The sequence below is a fragment of the Peromyscus leucopus genome, chromosome 4 (genome assembly GCF_004664715.2).
Source record: "Peromyscus leucopus breed LL Stock chromosome 4, UCI_PerLeu_2.1, whole genome shotgun sequence".
NCBI classification, from domain to species: Eukaryota; Metazoa; Chordata; class Mammalia; order Rodentia; family Cricetidae; genus Peromyscus; species Peromyscus leucopus.
In genome coordinates, this window is record NC_051066.1 from 96,503,187 (window position 1) to 96,525,007 (window position 21,821).

A 21,821-nucleotide genomic window follows, 5' to 3' on the forward strand; every position below is an offset into this window, starting at 1 on the left:
CATCTGCCAGTGGTTGGAGATATTTCCGATAATTTAGATTTACTGTATGTGCCAACCGCAAGATTTCTCTCAAGAGAACCAGGAAATGGTATATACTTGGAACCTGGGTCTAAAATTTATTTCTTATTCTATTTTCTCCATTCTGTTTGTTTTTTTGTATTTTGAGACAGGGTTGCACTGTATAGCCCTGGCTGGCCTGGAGTTTACGATGAGGACCGAGCTGGCCTCAGACTCACAGAGATCTACCTCCTTGCCCCACTTTTTTTTTTTTTTCCAATTATGTGTATACATGTGTATGTGTATGGGTATGTGCACATGAGTCTGAGTGCCTGCAGAGGCCAGAAGCATCAGATCCCCCTAGAGCTGGAGTAGCAGGCAGTCGTGAGCATCCTCCTTATGGGTGCTAGGAACCAAACTTGGGTCCTGGAATCAGTAAGTGCTCTTAACCACTGAGCCATATCTCCAGCTGCCTATTTTCTCCATTCATATAAATAAATCTCTTGGTTGTTGTAAACTATCATTTTAAAATGATGAAGATCAATATGTGAAATTTTACAATATAACCCTATAGCAAATGATTTGGGAAATTGGGGTAAAGAAGAAAAAAAATTACTTTGAAAGGATTTTTGTGTGTGTTTTGCCTGCATACATGTGTGTGTGTCCTGTGTGTGCGTGGTGCCGCCTGAGGAGGCCAGGAGAAGTTGTCGGACCCCCTGGAACTAGAGTTATATGGGCTGTGAACCAAACCCAGGCCCTCTGTAAGAGCACCAAGTACTCTATTCCTACCCACCCTATCCCCATTTTTTTTGAGATAAGGTCTCAGTATGTAGCCCAAAATAGCCTTGAACTCCTATAGTTCAGGTTATCCTCGATCTTCCTGTGTGAGCCTTCCAGGTGATAGGACAGTGGGCATTTGCTGATATGTCTGTCTACTTTGAGTATATCACAGCCAATTAGAAGTATTTTGTAAATCTATTCTAGACTTTTTCAGTTTATATTTTTCTCTACTGTAATTATAGTGCATTTTTAATGAAATTACATTATTCACTTGTTTTTCATGTTTTTGTCATTTGCTTATTACTTGTGAAGTTAGAAGAGAAGAAAGAGAGAAAGGCCATTTATGGGGAAGCTTATGTTTTAGATTTGTAAAGAAATATGTGGTTTTGTCGACTACTTCAACTTGGTATAATATTAGGACCATTAGTTGTAATTTAAACTAAAAAAATTAGCCAAGCTTTAAATGGTGCTTGTTGGCATAGGCTGGAATATTAGTACATGGGAGATAGGAGAGAATCAGACATTCATTCAAAGTTGTCTTCAATACGTAAGTTTTAGTCAGTGTTTGGGCTGCATGAGACTTCTCAAAAACAAAGAAACAAGAAGGGGCGGGGTGTGTGTGTGTGTGTGTGTGTGTGTGTGTGTGTAGGGGCGGCTGTGGGTAACATTTATTGAATATTAGGCACATGCCAGAGAGTGTGCTAACTTGGAATTCACTAATCATAGAGGTCCACCTGCTTCTGCCTCCTGAGGGCTGGAATTAAAGGCATGTGCTGCTGCCACACCTGGCTGTGCTAAGGATTTTGAAGACTCACTCATGTATGTTTGTTTTGAGAATCTTTCTTTGTAACCTAGGCTGACCTTAAATTCCTGATCCTCTGCTTCTATGTACAGAGAATACAGGCTTGCACTGTCCAGCTGCCTGCATTTCTTTACGTCTTCACCAGAAATCAACAAAGTATGTTATTGTCCCTATTTTACAACGAGGAAACTGAGTCTTGGTTGTTTACTCTCTTTGTTTGTATGTTTATGTATATGTTTGTGTGTGTGTGTGTGTGTGTGTGTGTGTGTGTGTGTGTGTGTACACATGGAGGTCAAAGAACAACCCTTTTCTGGCATCTGAGAGTTCCTGTGTGCATGTAGTGCACATAAACTCGTATATACACATTAGCAAAAATAACCTTTAAAAGAATCCCAAGTCTACACACCTGCTTCCTGACATTGGCACACCTAGTGTGCGAGGTCTTTGTTCCTTCCAGATCCTTATCGTAGTCCTCTGCTTAGAGAAGGGGGAAGTATTAAGCAGAACTTGAGTTCATGGAAAGGGCGTGTTTCCAGATGACCTCACTGTCACCTGATTCATTTACTTTCCAACTATATCTCTTGATTTTTAGAAGGCCGGATTCTTAGTCTTCAGTTTTGAAACAGATCAGCTGTAGATTCAAGCCTTTCTCTGAACCCATTTGAGAGTTTGTTTTGTTTAGCTTTTACTAACAACTATATTGACTTGTAGTTGGCAAGAATCAACAGTAGGAATAGAATTACAAAATTGTGTGTTTGAGAGATCTGGGCTTCCTTATCCTACATGTTTCTGTATCTGTAGTATATTGTCTGAAAACCTGGCTGAGGTGCTGTTTGCAGGGATTAATTGATTAATATGTAGTGGTTTTTCTTGTTTCTTATCCCTCTGTTGGGCACTAAGGAGTTATTCATTGGAACCACGGGTGACTTTAGAGCATGTTGCTTAGGAAGAGCAGGTTTTGACTGGGGCTCTAGGAAGTGACAGAGAAGCCGGAATCTACCTAAGCAGACAAGTGTAGAGCAAGGAAAGGTCTGTGACCATCTGGAGGTGACAAGGTACAAATTAACTCTCTTCATCTTCTTCCCCCATACTGTCTCGACTGGCTGTGTTTTCTGTCTATCTTCAAACTCCTAATCCTCCTGTTTCAACCTCCTGAGTTCTGGGATTGAGTGTATACCACCACTCCTACCCAAAGAGATATGATAGCATAGCATAGAGATGTATGATAAAGCTAAAGATTTCTAAACAATTAGCAATTAATAAAGCATACAGTTTCATGTTAATATCTAATGAGTGAATAGTTGCTATTTCAGGGAAGGCCTTTATATCTTTTTTTAAAAACTTATTTATTTTATGTGTTTGGTGTTCTGCCTGCATGTATGTCTGTCCACCGTGTGTGTGTGTGGTGCTGGAGGTCAGGAGAGGGCCTAAGACCCCTAGAACTGGAGTTACAGATGGGTGTGAGCCACCATGTGGAGGCTAGGACCTGAATGCAGGTCCTCTGCAAGAGCAGCTAATGCTCCTAACCACTGAGCCATCTGTCCAGTATCAATATTTCTTACTTACAGTGTGTGAATATTTTGCCTGAACCATAGGTATTAAAAGTATGAAGTTAGATTTGGAACTTCTGATGCTTGTAAAAACTAATTTATTTGCGTCTGTCTGCAAACATGCATACATATGTGACAACACACACACACACACACACACACACACACACACACACACACACACACACACACACACGGACGTTGAGAAGACAACCTGGAGGGTCTCTTTCTCCTACCGTGTAGATTTAGGGTGGAACCCAGGTCCTTAGATTTGGATGAACACCTTTATCTCACTGACCTCAAATATACTATTTACATGAACTTTTAAGGCTCAGAATCTTTTTTTTTTTTTTTTGGTTTTTCGAGACAGGGTTTCTCTGTGTAGCTTTGCGCCTTTCCTGGGACTCACTTGGTAGCCCAGGCTGGCCTCGAACTCACAGAGATCCGCCTGGCTCTGCCTCCCGAGTGCTGGGATTAAAGGTGTGTGCCACCACCGCCCGGCTCTAGGCTCAGAATCTTAGTTAAATGCATGTGGTACATTTAGCTGCATACACAGCCACACACAAAACTTAAAGACTAGGAGTTGTGGCTCATTGGCCTAGCCTGTTTGAAGCCCTGGATTCAATTCCCAACACACAAAAGATGAAAAGTATATGATTATTACATTACAGGGGATTGAACCCAGGGCCTTGTGCATATAAAGTAAATGCTCTGCCACTGAGCTGCACCCGCAGCCCCAACAGAGGAAATTTGACAGTGACCAACTGGCCATTTAATTCCATATCACACACTTGCAGTGGTAAATTCTGGGGTGTGGTTCTGGTGATTGTTTGCCTGCTTTTTGCTACTACCGTGTGCAGTATTTTTTTTTTTTTTTTTTTTTTCCGAGACAGGGTTTCTCTGTGTAGCTTTGGATCCTGTCCTGGAACTCGCTCTGTAGACCAGACTGGCCTCGAATTCACAGAGATCTACCTGCCTCTGCCCCCTGAATGCTGAGATTAAAGGCCTGCGCCACCACTGCCCGGCTTTTTTTTTCCTCCAGTGCAGCTCTTTTCTTAAGAGCTGTATTCCTTTGAGAGTGCGCCCTGTTTCTCTACTTGTTTGTTCATTCATTAGTTATTTTCTAAGTACATACTGTCAGATCCTGTGAGATGTTAGACAGAATGATGAGCAAAACCTGTTCCCTTTTGAAAAGTGTAGTCTAGTAATATATTTCTGGTTAATTTGATTCTCTGCTTATCAGTATAGCTCACAGCAGGGTTCCTGACCTCAACACTTTTAACATTTGTGCATGATCGTTCTTTGTTGATCAGCTTTCAGAGTGGGTGTTAGGAGTTTTAGTAGCTTCCCTGGTCAGCATCTGCCCACTGACATCTCTTACCTTACTATAATCACAAGTTTCCAAAGGCTAACATGGTGGCCCACACCTCTGATCCAGCACTTGGGAGGCAAAGGCAGGAGGATCAGATGTTCCAAGTATCCCTCAGTTACATAGCATGTATGAAGCCAGCTTGAGTTACATGAGACTCTTTCTCAGAAACAACAATGAAAATGTTTCAAGACCCCAAATCTAGACTGTGAGCCTGGTGTTATCAAGTGATAGCGATGCAGTCATGAGAACATGAGTTCAGATGCCTAGAACCCCTGTCAAGCCAGGTGCAGTAGCTCAAGTATGATCCCAGTACTCATAGCTAAGGGGAAGGTGGAGACAGGAGAATCTCTGGACCTAGCAGCCTAGTCTGTGTAGCAGAGAACAAAAAGAGACCCTGTCTCAAACAAGGTGGAAGGCAAGTATCCTGAGACTCTCTTCTGACACAGGGGCAGTGTAGTATCTGTTCGATGACATGCATGTGCTCAGACTTATACACACAAGGGCACATGTTAGGTATACATGTACAAACATACAAAATGTAATATAAAGCTATCAAATGCAGTGAAGGAAACCTGTATCTATCCCATAATGCGTATACCTTAGATGGGTTCCAGCCTCAAACTCAGGCCACTAGGCTGGCATGGCAAGCACCTTTACCTGCGAGGCCATCTGAGTGTCCGTAGGTGCTTATGCTTGCATAACAGGTGCTTTTTCCCACAGAGCGGACTCACTGGCCCGAGAGTTGATTCTAATAGTCTCCACAGTTTAAATTTCATTGAGGCCTTGTGTTTTAAGCCAAGAACCGCTTTCCCATTGGAAAGAGTACTTACAGCTGGGCCTGGGCATGTAGCTTGGTTGGTAGAGTGCTTGTCCTAGCATTTGTGAAACCCTGTGTTCCCGCACACAGGATGTGCAGAACTGAAGGATCAGAAGTTCAAGGTCATCCTCTGCTGCAAAGCAAGTCCAAGCCCACTTAGGATATAGGATTGCTTGTCTCAAAAAAAAAAAAAAAAAAAAGAGTATTTCTCCTATGTTTTAGGTGTACTTCCTATACTAATAGCATTAAATATCCATTTTTCCTCTTAGCTTGAGTTCCTGGCTCTGTGGTGTAGTTGAACAGGTAATGAAATTGACCCTTTTAATCTACTTGCCTGGTAAGTACCTAAATCCCATAAACCTATGGTTTTTGCCTCAAACTTTTCTGTATCCTTATTCTTCTAGAGTATCCATATTTCTGTTTCTGTGTCCAGTAGAGTTTTGATTCATCATGGATAATCTGTCACCAGAAGAAATTCAGCTAAAGGCTCACCAGGTTACTGATGAGGTAAATGATATTTTTTCATTTTAATATTTCATTACATTTTAATGAATTTAGTTGCTGTGTGTGTGTGTGAGTGATGCATGTGGAGGTCAGAAGTCGACTTGCAGAAGTCACTCTCTCCTTCCATCATGTGGGTTCTAGGGATTGAACTCAAGTGGTCGTGTTCGGTAGGAAAGTACTTTTTACCTCCTGAGACATTTTGCAGGCCTCTATTTTCATTTCTACAGTAGAAAAATGAGAGTTTTTTTTTAGAGATCATTTTTGGCTTCTTCTTGGTCCCTCTAAAGTGTTTAGTATTTAACAGTTACTTGCAATTCTGGAAGGAATTCTGAACTTGAATGATTCCTTAAAATCTGTGTAATACACATATTTCTGCCTACCTGCGTGAAATTCCATTGACTCCACCATCTGAAGTCTCTTAAGGGTGCCTAGTAGGAAGGAAATGAAAGTGAAGTCATCTCCTTTTTTGCTTTCTTGTAAGGAGATGGTTGTTCTGGCAAGTTTTAAAAATAAAGTAGCATCATAACTATAGCCTGTGATCAGTTTGTTTCCTATATTTTTTGGAATGCTCTAACTCTGTGTTTCTTCCTAGTCTTTGGAAAGTACAAGGAGAATCCTGGGATTAGCCATCGAGGTAAGCATTATTCAGTCTTCGCATACAGAGATGTATGGATGGGACGTTAGCACTAGCTGTAATTGGTGTCACTTGAAACCAGCATTTGCTGAAGACTGTCCGGTGATGTACTGATAAGCCATTTCTGTTTTTTTCTGTGACAGTATGGGATATGGACAGGGAAGATAAATTTATCACAAACTTGTGACTTAATTACTTCAGGGGTTAATAATATGTGTGTTGGTGTGAAGCAGCTAGTTCTGTCTGTGATGCTAGTTTCTGAGAATTTGGTTTTCAATATGATTCTTTCTGTCATTTTGTCAGTATTTGCAAGTTTTGCTGTTGTTTTGGGTTGTCTTCTTGTACTTTCATCTTCCTCCTCCCCCTTTTAGTCTCAGGATGCAGGAATCAAGACCATCACTATGCTGGATGAACAAGGGGGTGAGTTGAAGTCATTATAAGTTTGACTTACAAGGTCAAAAATCCCTATGAAATCAGCCACTTAGAAAATTCAGCCTTCTCTTTATAAGAGTAATATGTTTCTTCTTTTTGTTATTTAAATTATGATCTCATGGTCATTGCTAGATTGGGATGAGAGGCAACAGTGCCCAACTGTATACAAGTCTGTTAGATATGCACGGCTTATTGTAGGCATTTGTCACATGCACATTAAACATGATATTTTTTGGATCATTCTCAGATAGCAAGTTCTAAAAGAGGTCTAAATTTTGGTGAGGTGAGTTTAGAAATATCCAATTTTGTTGACCTTAGTTAATCCCATCTAGCTTTCACTAGGATAGTGACTAAATGCTAGAAATGCTGGGAATCTGGTCTGGTTGCAAGAGTGGTTTCTGAGCAACCCTCACATGCTGCTGTGTGAACAAATCTTTCTGCATTGAGGCTCCAGGAGCCTCAAGATGAGTATTGTTTTCCTGGTACTGATATTCACTGGCAGGTGATTGGTAGAGTGGAGTTTGCAGCTTATTGCTGGGTAACAATAGCATTTTCACTGGACATCTGTGAATGTAACACACCACAACTTATTCTTAGAACAACTAAATCGCATAGAAGAAGGCATGGACCAAATAAATAAAGACATGAGAGAGGCAGAGAAGACTTTAACAGAACTCAACAAGTGCTGTGGCCTTTGCGTCTGCCCTTGTAATAGGTAAGTTGATAAATCAAGAACTTTTAAAAATAAATCAGTATATGAGAAGATCAGTGTCTACTCCCTACCCTGAAATAAAGTCAGAAGTGTAACTAGATAACTGTGCAACTTTGTTAAAAAACAAACTGAAGATCAAGGTTTTCATGTAAACAGGAAGGTTTGTAGAAAACCATGGCTAAATTGACCAACTGTTGTAGCAATCTGCATACAAAAAAGACTGGGAAATGTACATCTGGATGATGCAGAACAGAATGGCATTGTGTCTAGATATTCAAGGAGTAAAGAATGGACTTCTTCAAAAGACAGGGTGTTAGAGTGAGTGTTAGATGGTGTGATGTCCACTAAGGCTAGGGTACACGTGGGTGTGGTTAGATGATACTCTATAGGAGAGGTAGGGCATGAGTTGAGCTTTGTCAGTGAAAGGATTTGGATGAATGTGGAGGAAAGGGTCTGTGGATGAGGCTGAGTGGAAGGCCCTAGCACCAGAAAACAAACAAAAAACAAAAAATAAAACACGGAAGGAAAGGGAATTTAACTGAGCTACATGATTCATTTGAGAAGTAGCCAAAGAAATGTAAGTAGCTGGTAGAGGAGCTTGGATGCCAGAGCTAAGCAGCTGATAGACTGGTTGACATTCATGACTGCACCAGGAAGCTCGTTACTAGCAATTCATTTTCTGGGTCTTTGAAGTTAGACTTTATCCTGAGATTAGAGGATGAAATTTTTAAATCAACAGCAGTTCACTTTAAATCAGTTGGTTGTATTGGGAGCATGGAGAGGGGAGGATCCAAGAAGATGATGATGGATAGTGTGGCCTAGTTTTCATTTATCTGATAAAACACCCTGACCAAAAAGCAGCTTAAAAGAAAGAAAGAGTTTTATTTGGATGGCAATTCCAGGTTATAGTCTATCACCGAGGGGAAGTCAGCAGGAACTTGAAGCAGCTTGTCACATCACATCCAAGACCAGAGAGCAGTGAGTGCTGCGAGCTGGCTGCTTATTCTCACCTAGTCTCCTCCCTTGGTCTCACACTGTTGGGGCCTCTTGCCAGGGAATGGTGCTGCCCACAGACATGGCCACAGGCAAACCAGAGCTAGATAGTTCCTCAGTTGAGGTTCTCAGGTGATTCTAAATTGTGACAAGCTGACAATTAAAACATCACACGGCATCTCTAGGAAACAGAGAATGTTTTATAGTATAACTGTATGAGACTGTGCTTGACACAAAGGACTTCACTCCTTTCGTTTTCTTGAGACAGGGTATCATTATGTAGTCCTGGCTGGCCTGGAACTCGCTCTATAGACCAGGCTGGTCTGGAACTCAGAGATCTGTCTGCCTCTGCCTCCTGAGTGCTGGGATTCAAAGTACCCTGCCTGGTCACTCATTTTGTTTTATTTCATTGTGAAAATTTCTATTCTCTTCTTACTCTTGGACGAGGCAAACTCCATGATCTTTAACTAATAACAGATATTCAGCTAAGGTGAAGTTTGGACTGAGGCAGTTAACCATTAATCTTTAGGAGCTCATCTTTGAACTCTTAGTTGAAATGAACGTCTTATAGGTTAAGTGACAGAGCTTCATAAACAGTGCTTCCAGCTAGTTGTCCCAAGTGCTTAGAATCCCAGCATTAGCCTCAAATGAGTTAAGTCTTATATACATACATATTTTCAGGTAAGTATGATTTGTTTTTGCTGTGCTGTCTAATGTGAGTTCTGGGGATTTACACTCAGGTCCTCGTCCCGCACACAAACTCCCTTCACTGCCGAGCCATTTCCCCAGCTCCCGGATAAGTGTTTTTATGTTATAATATTTTTCTGTTCAACTAAAGAAAAATGTTATGTGTAGGGGTGTTTTGGCTGCATGATGTCTGTGTACCACGTGCATATCTGGTGCCCACTGAGGCCAGAAAAGGCCTTCGATCCCTGGAGTTGGAGTTAGAGAAGATAGTGAGCTACCGTGTGGGTGCTAGGGTTGAATCCAGATCTTCTGGAAGAGCAGCCAGTGCTCTTAACCCCTGATCCATCTCTCCAGTCCCTTGTGTGCAGTTTTCACTAAATAAAAAAGTTAAGTTCCTTGTTGATCAACTCCTGGTTTTGTTTTGTCGTGAGAATTTAGGATTTGACATTGTTCTTTTTACCTTTAATATAAGCTCATTCACCTGTTTAGACCTTGGTTGACTCTCTGAAAGTTTATAGTTGAATAGCTGTGACTGGGCCTGGGGATGTAGCTCAGTTGGTAGAGTGAGTGTTTGCCTAGCATGAATAAAGTCCTGGGTTTGAGTCTCAGCCCTGCATAAAACTGGGAGTGGTAGTGTATGCTTATAATCCTAGCATTCGGGTTATTCTCTTCCTCGGCTACAAATCAAGTTCAAGGTCAGCATGAGTCACATGAGACCCTGTCTTCAAAACAATAGCAACAAAAACTACAATGTGTCAACCAGGTTTAGCAGATTGATTCAAGCAAACAAATTCTAAATGCCTGTGTAGTGTGACTCAAACTCTTAGCTATGTTTTATGAACTTTTGTTCCTCTCGCCTATGTTCCATGTACCATCTTGGAAGAATGAGGGAAGAGAAAGTAGGTAAACTTCCTTGAACAAAAAGAAATACTCCTCTTTAGAGCAAGATTGGCTCTAAGTTGTAGCTTAATAAACAAAATAGCAATGAATTCTAAAAAACGTCAAAAGTGAGAGTACATGGGGGTAGAACAATGGGTGTATTGATTTTGTTTTTTTCTTCTGTGTATCCCTGCCATATATAAACAAGCTTTTCTTGGACCTGGGCAGAGAAAGTAGAACATGGCCCTGAAGTAGGCTTTCACCATCAATATTGGTAGAACTCTTTCTCAGTGGGTGGAGAGAAAGCAATCCTTACCAGATAGAGTCAAGGACTGCTGTGACAGAACAGCTGTCCATGAAGAGAGAGCAGAGCTTAGCTGAAAGATGTCTAGGGGAGTCTTTTTTGTCCTATGTCTGTACACCACGGACACCTTGGCTGCCATGTGTCACTTGTCCCTCGGCTGTTTCCATTTCTTCCCCTCCATTGTCTAGATCTTTCTGACCTCACCTGCCAATCTGTTTCAGGCTGAGCACATAATCAGCCATAACATGAGGCCCTCAGACACACACAGATCTTAGGCCTCCTTGTTTGTGAGTCACAAATTCATTCTAGCAGTACTACTAGACCAGTAGGTAACAACTTGGATTCATATATTCTTCCCTTCTTTCCTCCCTCTTTCCCTCACTCACAATTGTTTATCTACCATTCAGATATCTATAAAACTCTGGAAGACAAGGGTTATTACTACTTTTTGTTTACTTTGCTTCATAATGGTGGGATTGGTAACTGCAGCTGAGGCTATTGTCTTAGTGTGTTTTTTTGATCACACTTAGGCCTAGCATGTGGCAGGCAAGCATTCTACCACTAAGGAAGATTGAGGGGACTTCAGTGCTGCCAGCCAGTACTTCCTGCTCATAATAAGTTTTAGAATTTTACTGAGGAATATTATCTTTTGGACATGCTCAGGAAAAATGAAGTATGAAATGGCTTAAATTGTTTTCTTGTTTCTTTTTATCTAGATTCTCAGATGGTGGTTGTTTCTTTAAAACCAGGCAGGCATTTGAGCGCATCGTGTGTTTAAAGCTCTAAAGCTGCTCTAAAATGTTCTGTTTGGCATTCACTGTTGTCTGCTTCTGATTCTCTCACTTATCTCTTCCTTTCGTGCTTACTAAAAATGAAGATCTAACATCAAAAGCCGGGCTCAGTAACTGATCAAAGGGATCTTTAAGATGCGGTCTTGAGGTACACACTGAGCTGCTAACGTGCTGTCTAAAGGTGATGCTTCACATGGCTCTTCTGTGCATGTGCATGGGTTGGTGAGTGATGGAAGCTGTTTGAAAAAGCTGTGCTGTGGTGTGTAGTGTGAAGTGAATTTGTCTTGATGGGCGCCATCAGACAAAAGATGGACCTAACAAAAGGATCCTGGTTTGTTAATAACTCCTTTAGACTAATGTACCAAAAACTAAGTTTTTGCTAAGTAACATTAGTATTAGCAAACTAAAAGCACTCCTGAAATTTTATAAACTTTAAATGGTTGACCTTTGTAATCCGAGGCTACAGTGTAGTTCTTTTAAAGGTGGGAAACTCAGGCTGACTGCATCTCTCTGGTCACAGAAATTTGATCATGGTCCTCCCCATTAGATCTCACACCTTCTGGTGCCTGGAGATTGCTTCTCTGTACTTTAATTTCCCATGATTTAGGCCACTGTCAAATCAAGGAATTAATTGTCAATCTAGTCATCATTAATCCTATTGAGAATAAAATGAATATCAATTTTAAATGTGCCAGGCATGGTGTCCCATACCTATAATCCCAGCACTGGGGAGGCAGAGGCAGGCAGATCTCTGAGCTCCAGATCAGCCTGGTCTACAGAGTGAGTTCTAGACAGTCAAAGCTATTTTAAAACAAAACAAAAGAATAACAAGGAAAGAAAGAAAATTTACATGTTACTATATGTAATACTGTCTTTATTTTTAGGTAAAGGTTTTTTTCTCTTCACATATACTTTAATTTGTTGCATAATTCCTATCATATGTTAGCTTTGGCTTTCTATAATTTCAAATTGGTTAATAGAGTTAACTAATCCTAATTTTTCACTGGAGTTAAACCTTTCAGTATACTGTATGTGGTAATGCCAGTCTTAATTTTTAATCTTTGTAATATTTATGAAGACTATAATTCATTGTTTAAAAATGAAGTATCTCATGGGTCACTTTTGTTTTATTTTTTGTTTTTGAGACAGGATCACCGTATGTTAGCCCAAACGAGCGTTATTCAGTCTCCAGAGTACTGGGTTAGCAGGCATGCCACTGTGCCTGGATTTTATTACTCACTTGTAAATTCATCATCACTCTCTCTCCCACCTGTTTTACAATCTGGCATCCTAATAAAAGCCCTACTTATATTACCTCGATAAATACTTCTGACTATTGTGCAGGAATTGTAGCTCGTTGGTAGGGTGCTGGGACTCTAGAAGCCCCCCACCACATATGTACAATAGAGTAGAAACCACTTTCTCTTATTTTTAAAATGTTGAGAAATATTATTTATTTTGTGTATATATATATATAAAAATAAAACTTTCTCTTATTTTTAAAATGTTGAGAAATATTATTTATTTTGTGTATATATATAATATATATATATATATATATATATATATATTATATATTGGTTTTTCAAGACAGGGTTTCTCTGTGTAGTTTTGCGCCTTTCCTGGGACTCACTTGGTAGCCCAGGCTGGCCTCGAACTCACAGAGATCCGCCTGCCTCTGCCTCCCGAGTGCTGGGATTAAAGGCGTGCGCCACCACCGCCCGGCTATTTTGTATATTATTACTCTGCTTTAGATTTTTGCTTGGAACTTACATTTTAGCAAAGTATACGTGACAAATTGGTTTGCTAAATTAACAGGTAATTATATGAAAATATCAATTTGAAAATTAGATAATCTCACCTTGTTCCAGGAAAAATTTAACATGGCTTGATTGATTGACCAAAAAATCTTACGAATTAAAAAAATAATTATGAGAACTTAGGATGGAACGAAGAAAAGCACTTTGAGAACTAGCTTTTTGCTATTCATAAATTTCTCCTTTAAGGGCCTACAAGATGGCTCAGTAGGTTGAAGTGTTAGGCGCCCAAGCCCCCCAGTCCAGTTTCGAAGCTTGATACACTGGTGTGTGTGCATCTGTAAACCCAGTGCTCTGCTGTCAGGACGAGTGAGCATGGCCCTGAAATTTGTCAGCCAGCAGCAGCAGAGGAAAACCTGCCTCAGCAAGGTTGAAGGCCAGTTGAAACAACCGAGGGAAGCAGTTGTCCTCTGACCTCGACATGCATACTGTGGCGTCAGCCAATCGAGGTTTTTAAACAGAAATTACACCCCATATACATAAATCAGTACGCACACCTTCTTTTTGGCATGTGAAGGTCAGAAGACAGCTTGCAGGAATTGTTCTCGTCTTATTTCATGTAGATTCTGGGAACTGAACTCAGGCCTTCAGTCTTTGCAGCAAGCACCTCTACTCACCGAGCTGCCTTTAGTTTTTAAGACAGGGGCTAGCCTCAACTGAACGATTTCCTGCCTCAGCTGCCTGAGTGCTGGGGTCATAGGCATGTGCCACTTCACCCTGGGTAGAGAGCCCTTTCTGGAGAAGAAATGATAAGGTCCAATTCTGGCTTTCTCAGAACTGAGTCTTCACTAAGGAAGAAACCACCTTTTTTTTTTCATAGACTTAATTCTCTGCTTTTGCAATTTTTACTATTATGAGACTAACTTAAACCTAGGATAAATAAGACTTATATTATAGGAACATTGTGCTTAATTCTTGTTAATAGAAAAATAAAATGAAAATTAAGTAAGATCTTGACTCTAACAAAGTACTTGGTAAAAGGCGATTTTGAAATAGACATTTAAAGTCACATGACACAAGTGAGGGGTCACCAGCCTGTAATCCTGGTACTTGGGAAGTAGAATCAAGAGGAGGGTCAAGAGTTGGCCAGCCTGGGCTATGTAGTTACATTCTATCTCAAGAAAAGAAAAGAAAAGAAAAGCGCTTCCCTGAGCCTTTTTTGCTTGCCAAGTGTATCTATCAGTTGAGAAGCACATCCCATGTGTTGACTCTTACTAGTTACACCTAAAACTTTGAGGTGAGTTTTGTTTTGTTTTTTAGTTTAATTAATTAATTTATTTATTCATTTTTTGGGTTTTTTTTTTTTTTTTTTTTTTTTTCAAGACAGGGTTTCTCTGTGTAGTTTTGGTACCTGTCCTGGAACTCACTCTGTAGACCAGGCTGGCCTCGAACTCACAGAGATCTGCCTGGCCCTGCATCCTGAGTGCTGGGATCAAAGGTGTGCTCCACCGCCTCCTGGCTCTGAGTTTTATTTTAAGGGCTCACTATGTAGACCAGGCTGGCCTCAGACTCACGAGGTCCAGCTGCCAGCACAGCCATCACCCGTCTTGATGTAAGAGTGCAGGTGCAGATGCAGTCCGACTCATCAAGCTCTCATTGGGTTCAGAGAGAATCAGGTTTGGGGGCTTTTTGTTCTGTTGGTAGAGTGCTTTCCTAACATTTGAAAAGCCCTGGCTTGGATCCCCAGTACCACATAAACCAGGATACCCACCCCTAAGCCCAGCAGTAGGGAAGCAGAGGCAGGAGGAATTCAAGACCATCTTTGGGTACATAATAAATTTGAGGCTAGCTTAGGCTGAATGAAACCAGGTCTCAAACAAACAAACAAACAAACAAACAAACCCACATATCAAAGCTGGGTTTGATGGTGCATGCTTTTAATCCAGCACTCTGGAGGCAGAGCCAGGCTGATCTACAAAGCAAGTTTCAGAATAGGCAGGGCTACACAGAGAAACCCTGTCTCGAAAAACAAAAGCAAAACACAAACTAAAGCAATGAAGTCTCATCCAGAACTATTCTGGTTCAAACAGGGGACAAAGATAGGTCCAACTGTTACCTTCTTGGACTTATTTCAACCCACACATCAATCTCTGTGATTCCTCCAAGGAATCTTTGTGTATCCTAGAACACCTTTCTTAAGGAATCCCACGCCGCGTGCCCCCCCCCCCCAGTATCCATTAACTTTTTTTTTTTTTTGGAAAAGGCTATAAGCTGAAAGACTTAAGTATCATTTTTCAGTTTGCCACTTGCTACTGTCTTAGCAAAGATTTGGTAGTAGGGGTAGTAGTATTTGGACCTTTTAAACATGATTAAATAGTGACTCAGGCCTTTAATTCCAGCACTTGAGAGGCAGAGACAGGCAGATATCTATGAGTCCAGGCCAACCTGGTCTACAAAGCAAGTGCCAGGACAGCCAAAGCTACATAGTAAGACCCTGTCAAAAAAAAAAAAAGATTAACTGTGGTAGAACTATCTGATTCATCCCTTTTGTCTATTGCCGTTAGACATAGTACAGATAACCTAGTTTTAGCCAGGAGTGGTAGAGTCTTATTCAAGGTAATAAGTACTAATAATTTTAACTCCTCTTTCCTGCTTTTCGGTTTGCCTGTATCCCTGACATTTATATAGGACGAAGAACTTTGAGTCTGGAAAGAACTATAAGGCAACATGGGGGGATGGTGGAGACAGCTCATCCAGCAATGTGGTATCTAAGCAACCAGGCCGAGTAACCAATGGTCAGCCTCAGCAAAGCACAGGAACAGCTAGCGGTGGATACATTAAACGGTAGGCCAGCTCTTCCTTCTGTTTCTACAGCTCTCCTAACGAATGGCTCATCTTAAAAACTGTGTGTAGCTAAATACAAGCCCCAATTCAACAAGTACTCCGTCAGTTTCCCTCCTTCCCCTCTTCTTCTTTCAAAGAAAGGGTTATTTTCGCTTCTTATTCCAAAGGGTCCATGGTTGCTTGGAAAGGAAATCATGGCAGCAGGAATATGGTGAAGGTTGTTTTTGACTTGTTGGCAGACAGTAAGCAGTGAGAGGGGGTACAAGAAAAGGCAGAGCAAGATCTGTCCCCCATGGAGCTGCTGTCCAGCCCCACAGCCTCCCACTGTCTACCACCTAGTCATGCCGTAGTGCCAGTGTTCTTAGTCCCACAGCGTGATCAAAGAAATAGGGTCCCTCCAAATGTGATCAGGCTCTGAGGCAGCAGGGAGATCCATCCTCCGTGGCCTGAACCTCCATCAGCAGAAGCATATTTATTGTTTCACCAAAGTTGTTTTTTGGGTAAAATGAAGTCCTCATACCAAAGCCCTACTCTAATCTGTGTGTTTCACGAAGGACACATCCCACCCTGTAACTTTAGTCCTTACTGTGCACTGTTTGCAGTACCTAATAATGCAAGACATTCCAGGTGCGCCAGCATCGGCCTGGGACCAAAATCGTAAAGGCATAAAGCTCCTTCAGTAAAGCAACTTTATAGATAACAGAAAACAGTCATTGTTTTCTTCAATGATTTCTTCAAGGTCTAAGTACTTCCATCAAACAACTATTTCATTTTGATGTTTACTCTAGATACAATGACTCTATTAGATTTTCAACTACACCATAGTTTTCCAATCTACTTTAAAGTAGTAGTTGTTTAGATTTGAATGTGCATAGCTTGATTTGAAGGTTTATTAAACACAGATTGGGGCTGGTAAGATGGCCCAGCAGTAAAGGAGCTTGCTGCCAAGCCTGCTGTCCTGAGTTCAATTTCCAGTTCCCATATGGTAAAAGGAGAGAGCCGACTCCCATAACTTATCCTCTGATCTCCATACATGCACTGTAAACATTTACATGTGCATGTGCACACAAACACTACAAGTAAATAATTGTAAAAGTTAAAACAAAACATACAGATTCAGTTTGGCTTGGAGTCTGAGGTAGGAGGATTGCTTTAACCCAGGAGCCATAGGCCAGCCAAAGGTAGCGTGCTAAAATTATCTCCGGTAGGAACCAAGCTGCTTTCCTGGTAATCCCTGCAGTTGGAAAGCTAAGGCAGGAGAATCTCCAAATTCAAGAATAGTCTGAGAAACACAGTGATTTCTAGGTCATGCTAGTCTATATAGTGAGATTCTGATTAAGGAGGAAAATTTTTGAATTAAAAAAAAAGATTGTGTAGATCCACTCACAGTTCCTGATTGGGCAGATTTGGAACAGAATGTGAAAATTAATGTATTACCATAAACAAGTACCTCAGTGATGCTGGAAAATAAACTCTGAATCACTGCCCCAGAGTTGTGTGTTGATAGTCTTCTATTTGGCTCTGATATTCTTCTCCTGGTCAGCCTTTGCTGTTTGTTGTTTTGAGACAAGGTCTGTGTAGCCCACACTGGCCTCCAGTTTGTGTTGATCTTCTTGCCTTAGCCTTCTGAGTGCTAGGATTACAGGTATGTGCCAACATGCTTGGCTTTTTAAAACAAAAACCAAAAAGAAAAAAATCAGTATTATACATGTATGTGTGACCATGTATGCCATACCGTGTGTGGAGGTCAGAAGACAGCATTGTGGAGTTGAGTCTCTCATTCTGCCTTCTCATGGGTTCCAGGAATTGAAATCAAGTCATCAGGTCTGTGCAGCAAGCACTTTGACTTGCTAAACTATCTTGCTAGCCTGCCCCATGCCTGCTTGCCTGCCTGCCTTTTCTCTTCTTTCTTCCCTTCCTTTGTTCCTTTCTCTCACTGTAGACTGTTTCTCAAAGTAGTATTCTCCCTTTCCTTCATGTGCTGAGCATCATTTTGATTACTTACTTTTATAATAACTAATTCCAGACTAGTCCATTGTAACTCAACAAAAAGTTCTGATTTAACTCTCTTTTTGTCATAGTATAACTAATGATGCCAGAGAAGATGAGATGGAAGAGAACCTGACTCAAGTGGGCAGTATCCTAGGCAACCTAAAGAACATGGCTCTGGACATGGGCAATGAAATTGATGCTCAGAACCAGCAAATACAGAGGATCACAGAAAAGGTAAAAAAAAAAAAAAAAAAAAAAAAAAAAAAAAAAAAGAAGAGCACAGGAAAATGAGATCGCCAATCCAGTGATACTTTAGTGACGACATCTGTGCTAGGTATCTTTGGGAGAAAGGGGGGGGGATAAATGCTATCTACTCAGAACAGTCAGCACTGAGATGGCAGCTCCAGCTTTTTAAAAACAAAAGGCCAATCCTGCTGTTTTGCTCATGGCAGCTGATTTGTTGGGAGGCATGGGCTTGGAATGAAGTTTAACTTAAAACTTTCCATGTGAAGCCGAGAATTTATTGTGTAGAGCTGGAGATGTGGCTCGGCGAGTAAAGATGCCCGCCACCAGGTCTGACAACCTGACTTTGATCCCTGGGACCCATGCAGTAGAAGGACAGAACCAGTTCTTACAAATTGTCCTTTGACCTCTATACACATGTACATATAATAAATAAATGGACAAACAAATAAATAAATGTAATTTTAAAATTTAAGCATGTACTGAGTACCCAGGTGGTGGTGCTCACCTTTAATCCTAGCACTTGGGAAGCAGTGGCAGGTGGATCTTGTGAGTTTGAGGCCAGCCTGATCTACAAAGCACAGCCAGAGCTGTACAGAGAAACCTTGTCTTGAAAAGAAAGAAAGAAAGAAAGTACTGAATAAGCTGGGCATAATGACTGGGGAAGTAGATGCTGATGCAGATGGATCTCTGTGAGTTCAAGGCCACCCTGGTCTACATAGTGAATCCCAGGACAGCCAGGGCTACATAGAGCACCCCTGTCTCAGAAAAACAACAACAAAACAATATACTGAGTAGATCCTGTTCTAACTTTGCTTGTGGTTTTTTGCTTCATCCCTGAATGCATGTTAGCTTTTATTTTTGTTTTTGTTTTTTTCACTGATAACCTAGTAAGATTCTGCAGCTCCATGTTAGGAGTCAGTAGCAAACAATCAGTCCTGTAAAACTTGTTCTTGTGGAATATACATTAAAAATAAAAGCCTAGCTGCGTGATAGTGGCGCATGCCATATCACCAAAAAAAAAAAAAAAAAAAAAAAAGTTATGTGTGACTGGAGAGATGGCTCAGTGATTAAAAGCACTTACTGCTTTTTTTTCTGGTTTTTTCGAGACAGGGTTTCTCTGTGTATCTTTGGCTGTCCTGGAACTCACTCTGTAGACCAGGCTGGCCTCAAACTCACAGAGATCTGCCTCCTGAGTGCTGGGATTAAAGACATGCTCCAAAACATCTGGCTTCACTTACTGCTCTTAGAGAGGACCTGGGTTCATTCCCAACAACCACATCAGGCGGCTGACCACTGCCTACAAGTTCCGCTTTAAGGAGTGTGACACCCTCTGGCCTCTTCAGGCACTTGGGCTGGAGCCACTTACAGGATATACCATTAGAGTAAATGATGGTTCCTCATGTGTTGGTATGCTGTATTCTGGGTTTAGGGTGTAGATTACACATCATTTTAATTTAGATGCTTCTGTGGGTGGCAGTACATCTGTTCCAAAGATCTTTGGCAAGGTTATTTCGGTCTCTCTTGGTCAGAACTAGAGTAGCTCCAAATATGAGACTCCTGTTGAGAAACATTCTTGCCATACTTTATTTCATCAAAAATGAGCTGGACATGGTGTTGCATGCTTATAATTCCAGCCACTTAGAGGGGTGGGAAGATCACTTGAACTCACAAGCTGAAGGCCGGCCCAGGTAATAAGATCTAGTCTCCAGAATAAATAGAGGTGGCTCAGCTGAAGAGCCTGCCATGCAGGCATGAGGACTTGCCTTTGGACCTCAAGCACCCACATACAAGCCAGACATGGTGGGGCATGTTTGGAACCCTTGGGGGCTGGGTGGCTTGGGCAGCACTTGTTGCTCTTCTAGAGGACTGGGGATGGATTCCCAGCACCCACATGGTATCCTACTCTAGTTCCAGGGATCTAATGCCCTCTTTGTGGCTTCTACAGGCACACGGTATGCAGACATACATATATGTGAAATACCCATACACATTAAATTCAAAAATTTTGCTTTTTTGTTGTACTGGTGATTAAACATAGGGCCTCATGTATGGTAGGCAAGTGCTCTACTACTGAACTATATCCTCACCTCTTTTGTTATTTTGAGACAGTTTGACGGTAACCCAGGTTGATGTTGAATTTTTGCTATTGTCATAGTCCTTTGAGTGCCAAGGTTATAGGCATGTACTCATATCTAGGTCCCAAGTATATAAAACTGTATGAGCATCTGCATGCGCGTGGTTGTGTGTGAGTGTGTGTGTGTGTGTGTGTGTGTGTGTGTGTGTGTGTGTGTGTGCTTGGGATTGAATGTAGGCCCATAGAATTGTAGGCCAGGGTAGCCTTGAACTCACAGAGATCCGCCTGCCTCTGCCTCCCAGAGACAGAATTTCATGTAGCATAGGCTGGCCTAAGATTCATGATATAGTTGAGGAAGACCTTGAATTTTTGGTCCTCTAGCCCCTACTCTCCAAATGCTAGGATTACAAGCATGTGCTGTAAATGCCCAGTTTTATTGCAGTGCTGTGGAATTGAACCCAGGCCCATGTGTGCTAGGCAGACACTCTACCAACTGAGCTATACTCTCATCCCCTCAATTCAACTTGTTTTAAAGTGTTTTGTGAACAAATGCTGAGATTTTTCTTTTACTTTTTTTTCCAGGCTGACACCAACAAGGATCGGATTGACATTGCCAATACAAGAGCAAAGAAACTCATTGACAGCTAGAGCCATGCTGTACTTCTTTACCAGTTACTTAGTTCTCTAGCTCCTCATAAGCCACTACCTGTTCAGAGTTTGAAAGTGTGTGAAAGAAGGACCAGAGGAGGAACGCCTCCTACTACTTATTTTCTGTCCTTTGGGGTAGGTTCTTGCTCAGACTTCTTCACAGTCTCTCTTTCTCAGTTCACACTCTTAGGCTGCTTTCTGCACATCACACATAGTCTGTCAGCCTCTTCACTTAGCTTCTTTTGCATTCAAGATTTGGAAGCATTGCCAAAGAGCCATGAAGGAGGCATCTATATAAGTAGCTCTTGTTGTTGGTTGGTTTGGTTTGGGTTTTATGGTAAAGAGCAAGAGGAAGGAATAAGAAATGAAGTTGTTAACTCATTAAAGAGACTACAGGTAAACAAAACAAAAAAAACCAAGACAAAACAAAACAGGCTAATGCCTGGGGTGGGAGCTTTTACTCATGCATTTTGTTTTACATCACTATTTTGTAGCTTCTGTTCCAAAGGAGAATACAGTGTGTTTCTTAAAGTGAGCCTCCCTTTGAATGCGTAGTGATTTGTGTCTGTGCGTAGGTTCTGGTATCCCGTTTCATATTGCACATACAGGGACACTATAAATGAGTGCCTTTTCTTCTCATATCATGAACCCATGTAGGCCTGTTAACCTCGTGAAGTTGTTACCAGTCTTTTAAAGATGTACATATGTATGTGAAATATGAGACTTCCTCACTAAAGCAGGGCTTCAAAATTTTGGGGAAAGTTTGACAGTGTATCATGTGAATTCAGATTTACCTCAATACGAAAAATTACGTGTAGATATGAAAAAGAAAACTTGTTTTGATCTCAGGTAGAAAAAATAGAGTCCTTTGAGTTTTGTGTAGTTTTAGACATTTAAAAAGTTATAATTTGTTACTAAAAGTTGTTTGGAAAATTATGTCTTTGAATTAATTATTGATGACCGCACTGCCCCTCTGTCTGCCATACGTAGAGTCAAGTGTATGGGT

General features: G+C 41.1%; 1 protein-coding gene across 5 annotated transcripts; it reads left to right on the forward strand.

Moving 5' to 3' along the window:
* Window positions 1–5,581: 5,581 nt before the first annotated feature.
* LOC114699570 (synaptosomal-associated protein 23) lies at window positions 5,582–21,328 on the forward strand. 5 transcript variants are annotated; one of them, XM_028878662.2, is made up of 9 exons: window positions 5,582–5,655; window positions 5,755–5,825; window positions 6,415–6,456; window positions 6,828–6,876; window positions 7,486–7,603; window positions 11,180–11,212; window positions 15,700–15,855; window positions 17,937–18,081; window positions 20,750–21,328. In XM_028878662.2, the coding sequence occupies exons 2-9, from the start codon at window positions 5,769–5,771 to the stop codon at window positions 20,813–20,815; spliced, it is 666 nt and encodes a 221-aa protein (XP_028734495.1). In that variant the 5' UTR covers window positions 5,582–5,655; window positions 5,755–5,768; the 3' UTR covers window positions 20,816–21,328. The 5 variants fall into 5 exon arrangements, with proteins under 5 accessions (XP_028734495.1, XP_028734496.1, XP_028734494.1 ...); XM_028878663.2 differs by having other exon boundaries at window positions 5,588–5,655; window positions 5,752–5,825; XM_028878661.2 differs by having other exon boundaries at window positions 5,588–5,621; window positions 5,723–5,825.
* The last annotated feature ends 493 nt before the right edge of the window (window positions 21,329–21,821 follow it).

Coding starts and splice junctions, on each gene's coding strand:
- LOC114699570 (XM_028878662.2), top strand. CDS start 5,769: ATGGATAATCTGTCACCAGAAGAAATTCAGCTAAAGGCTCACCAGGTT. Junction 11,213..15,699: donor GGTTGTTTCTTTAAAACCAG/GCAGGCATTTGA, acceptor ACATTTATATAG/GACGAAGAACTTTGAGTCTG. Junction 15,856..17,936: donor AGCGGTGGATACATTAAACG/GTAGGCCAGCTC, acceptor TTTTTGTCATAG/TATAACTAATGATGCCAGAG.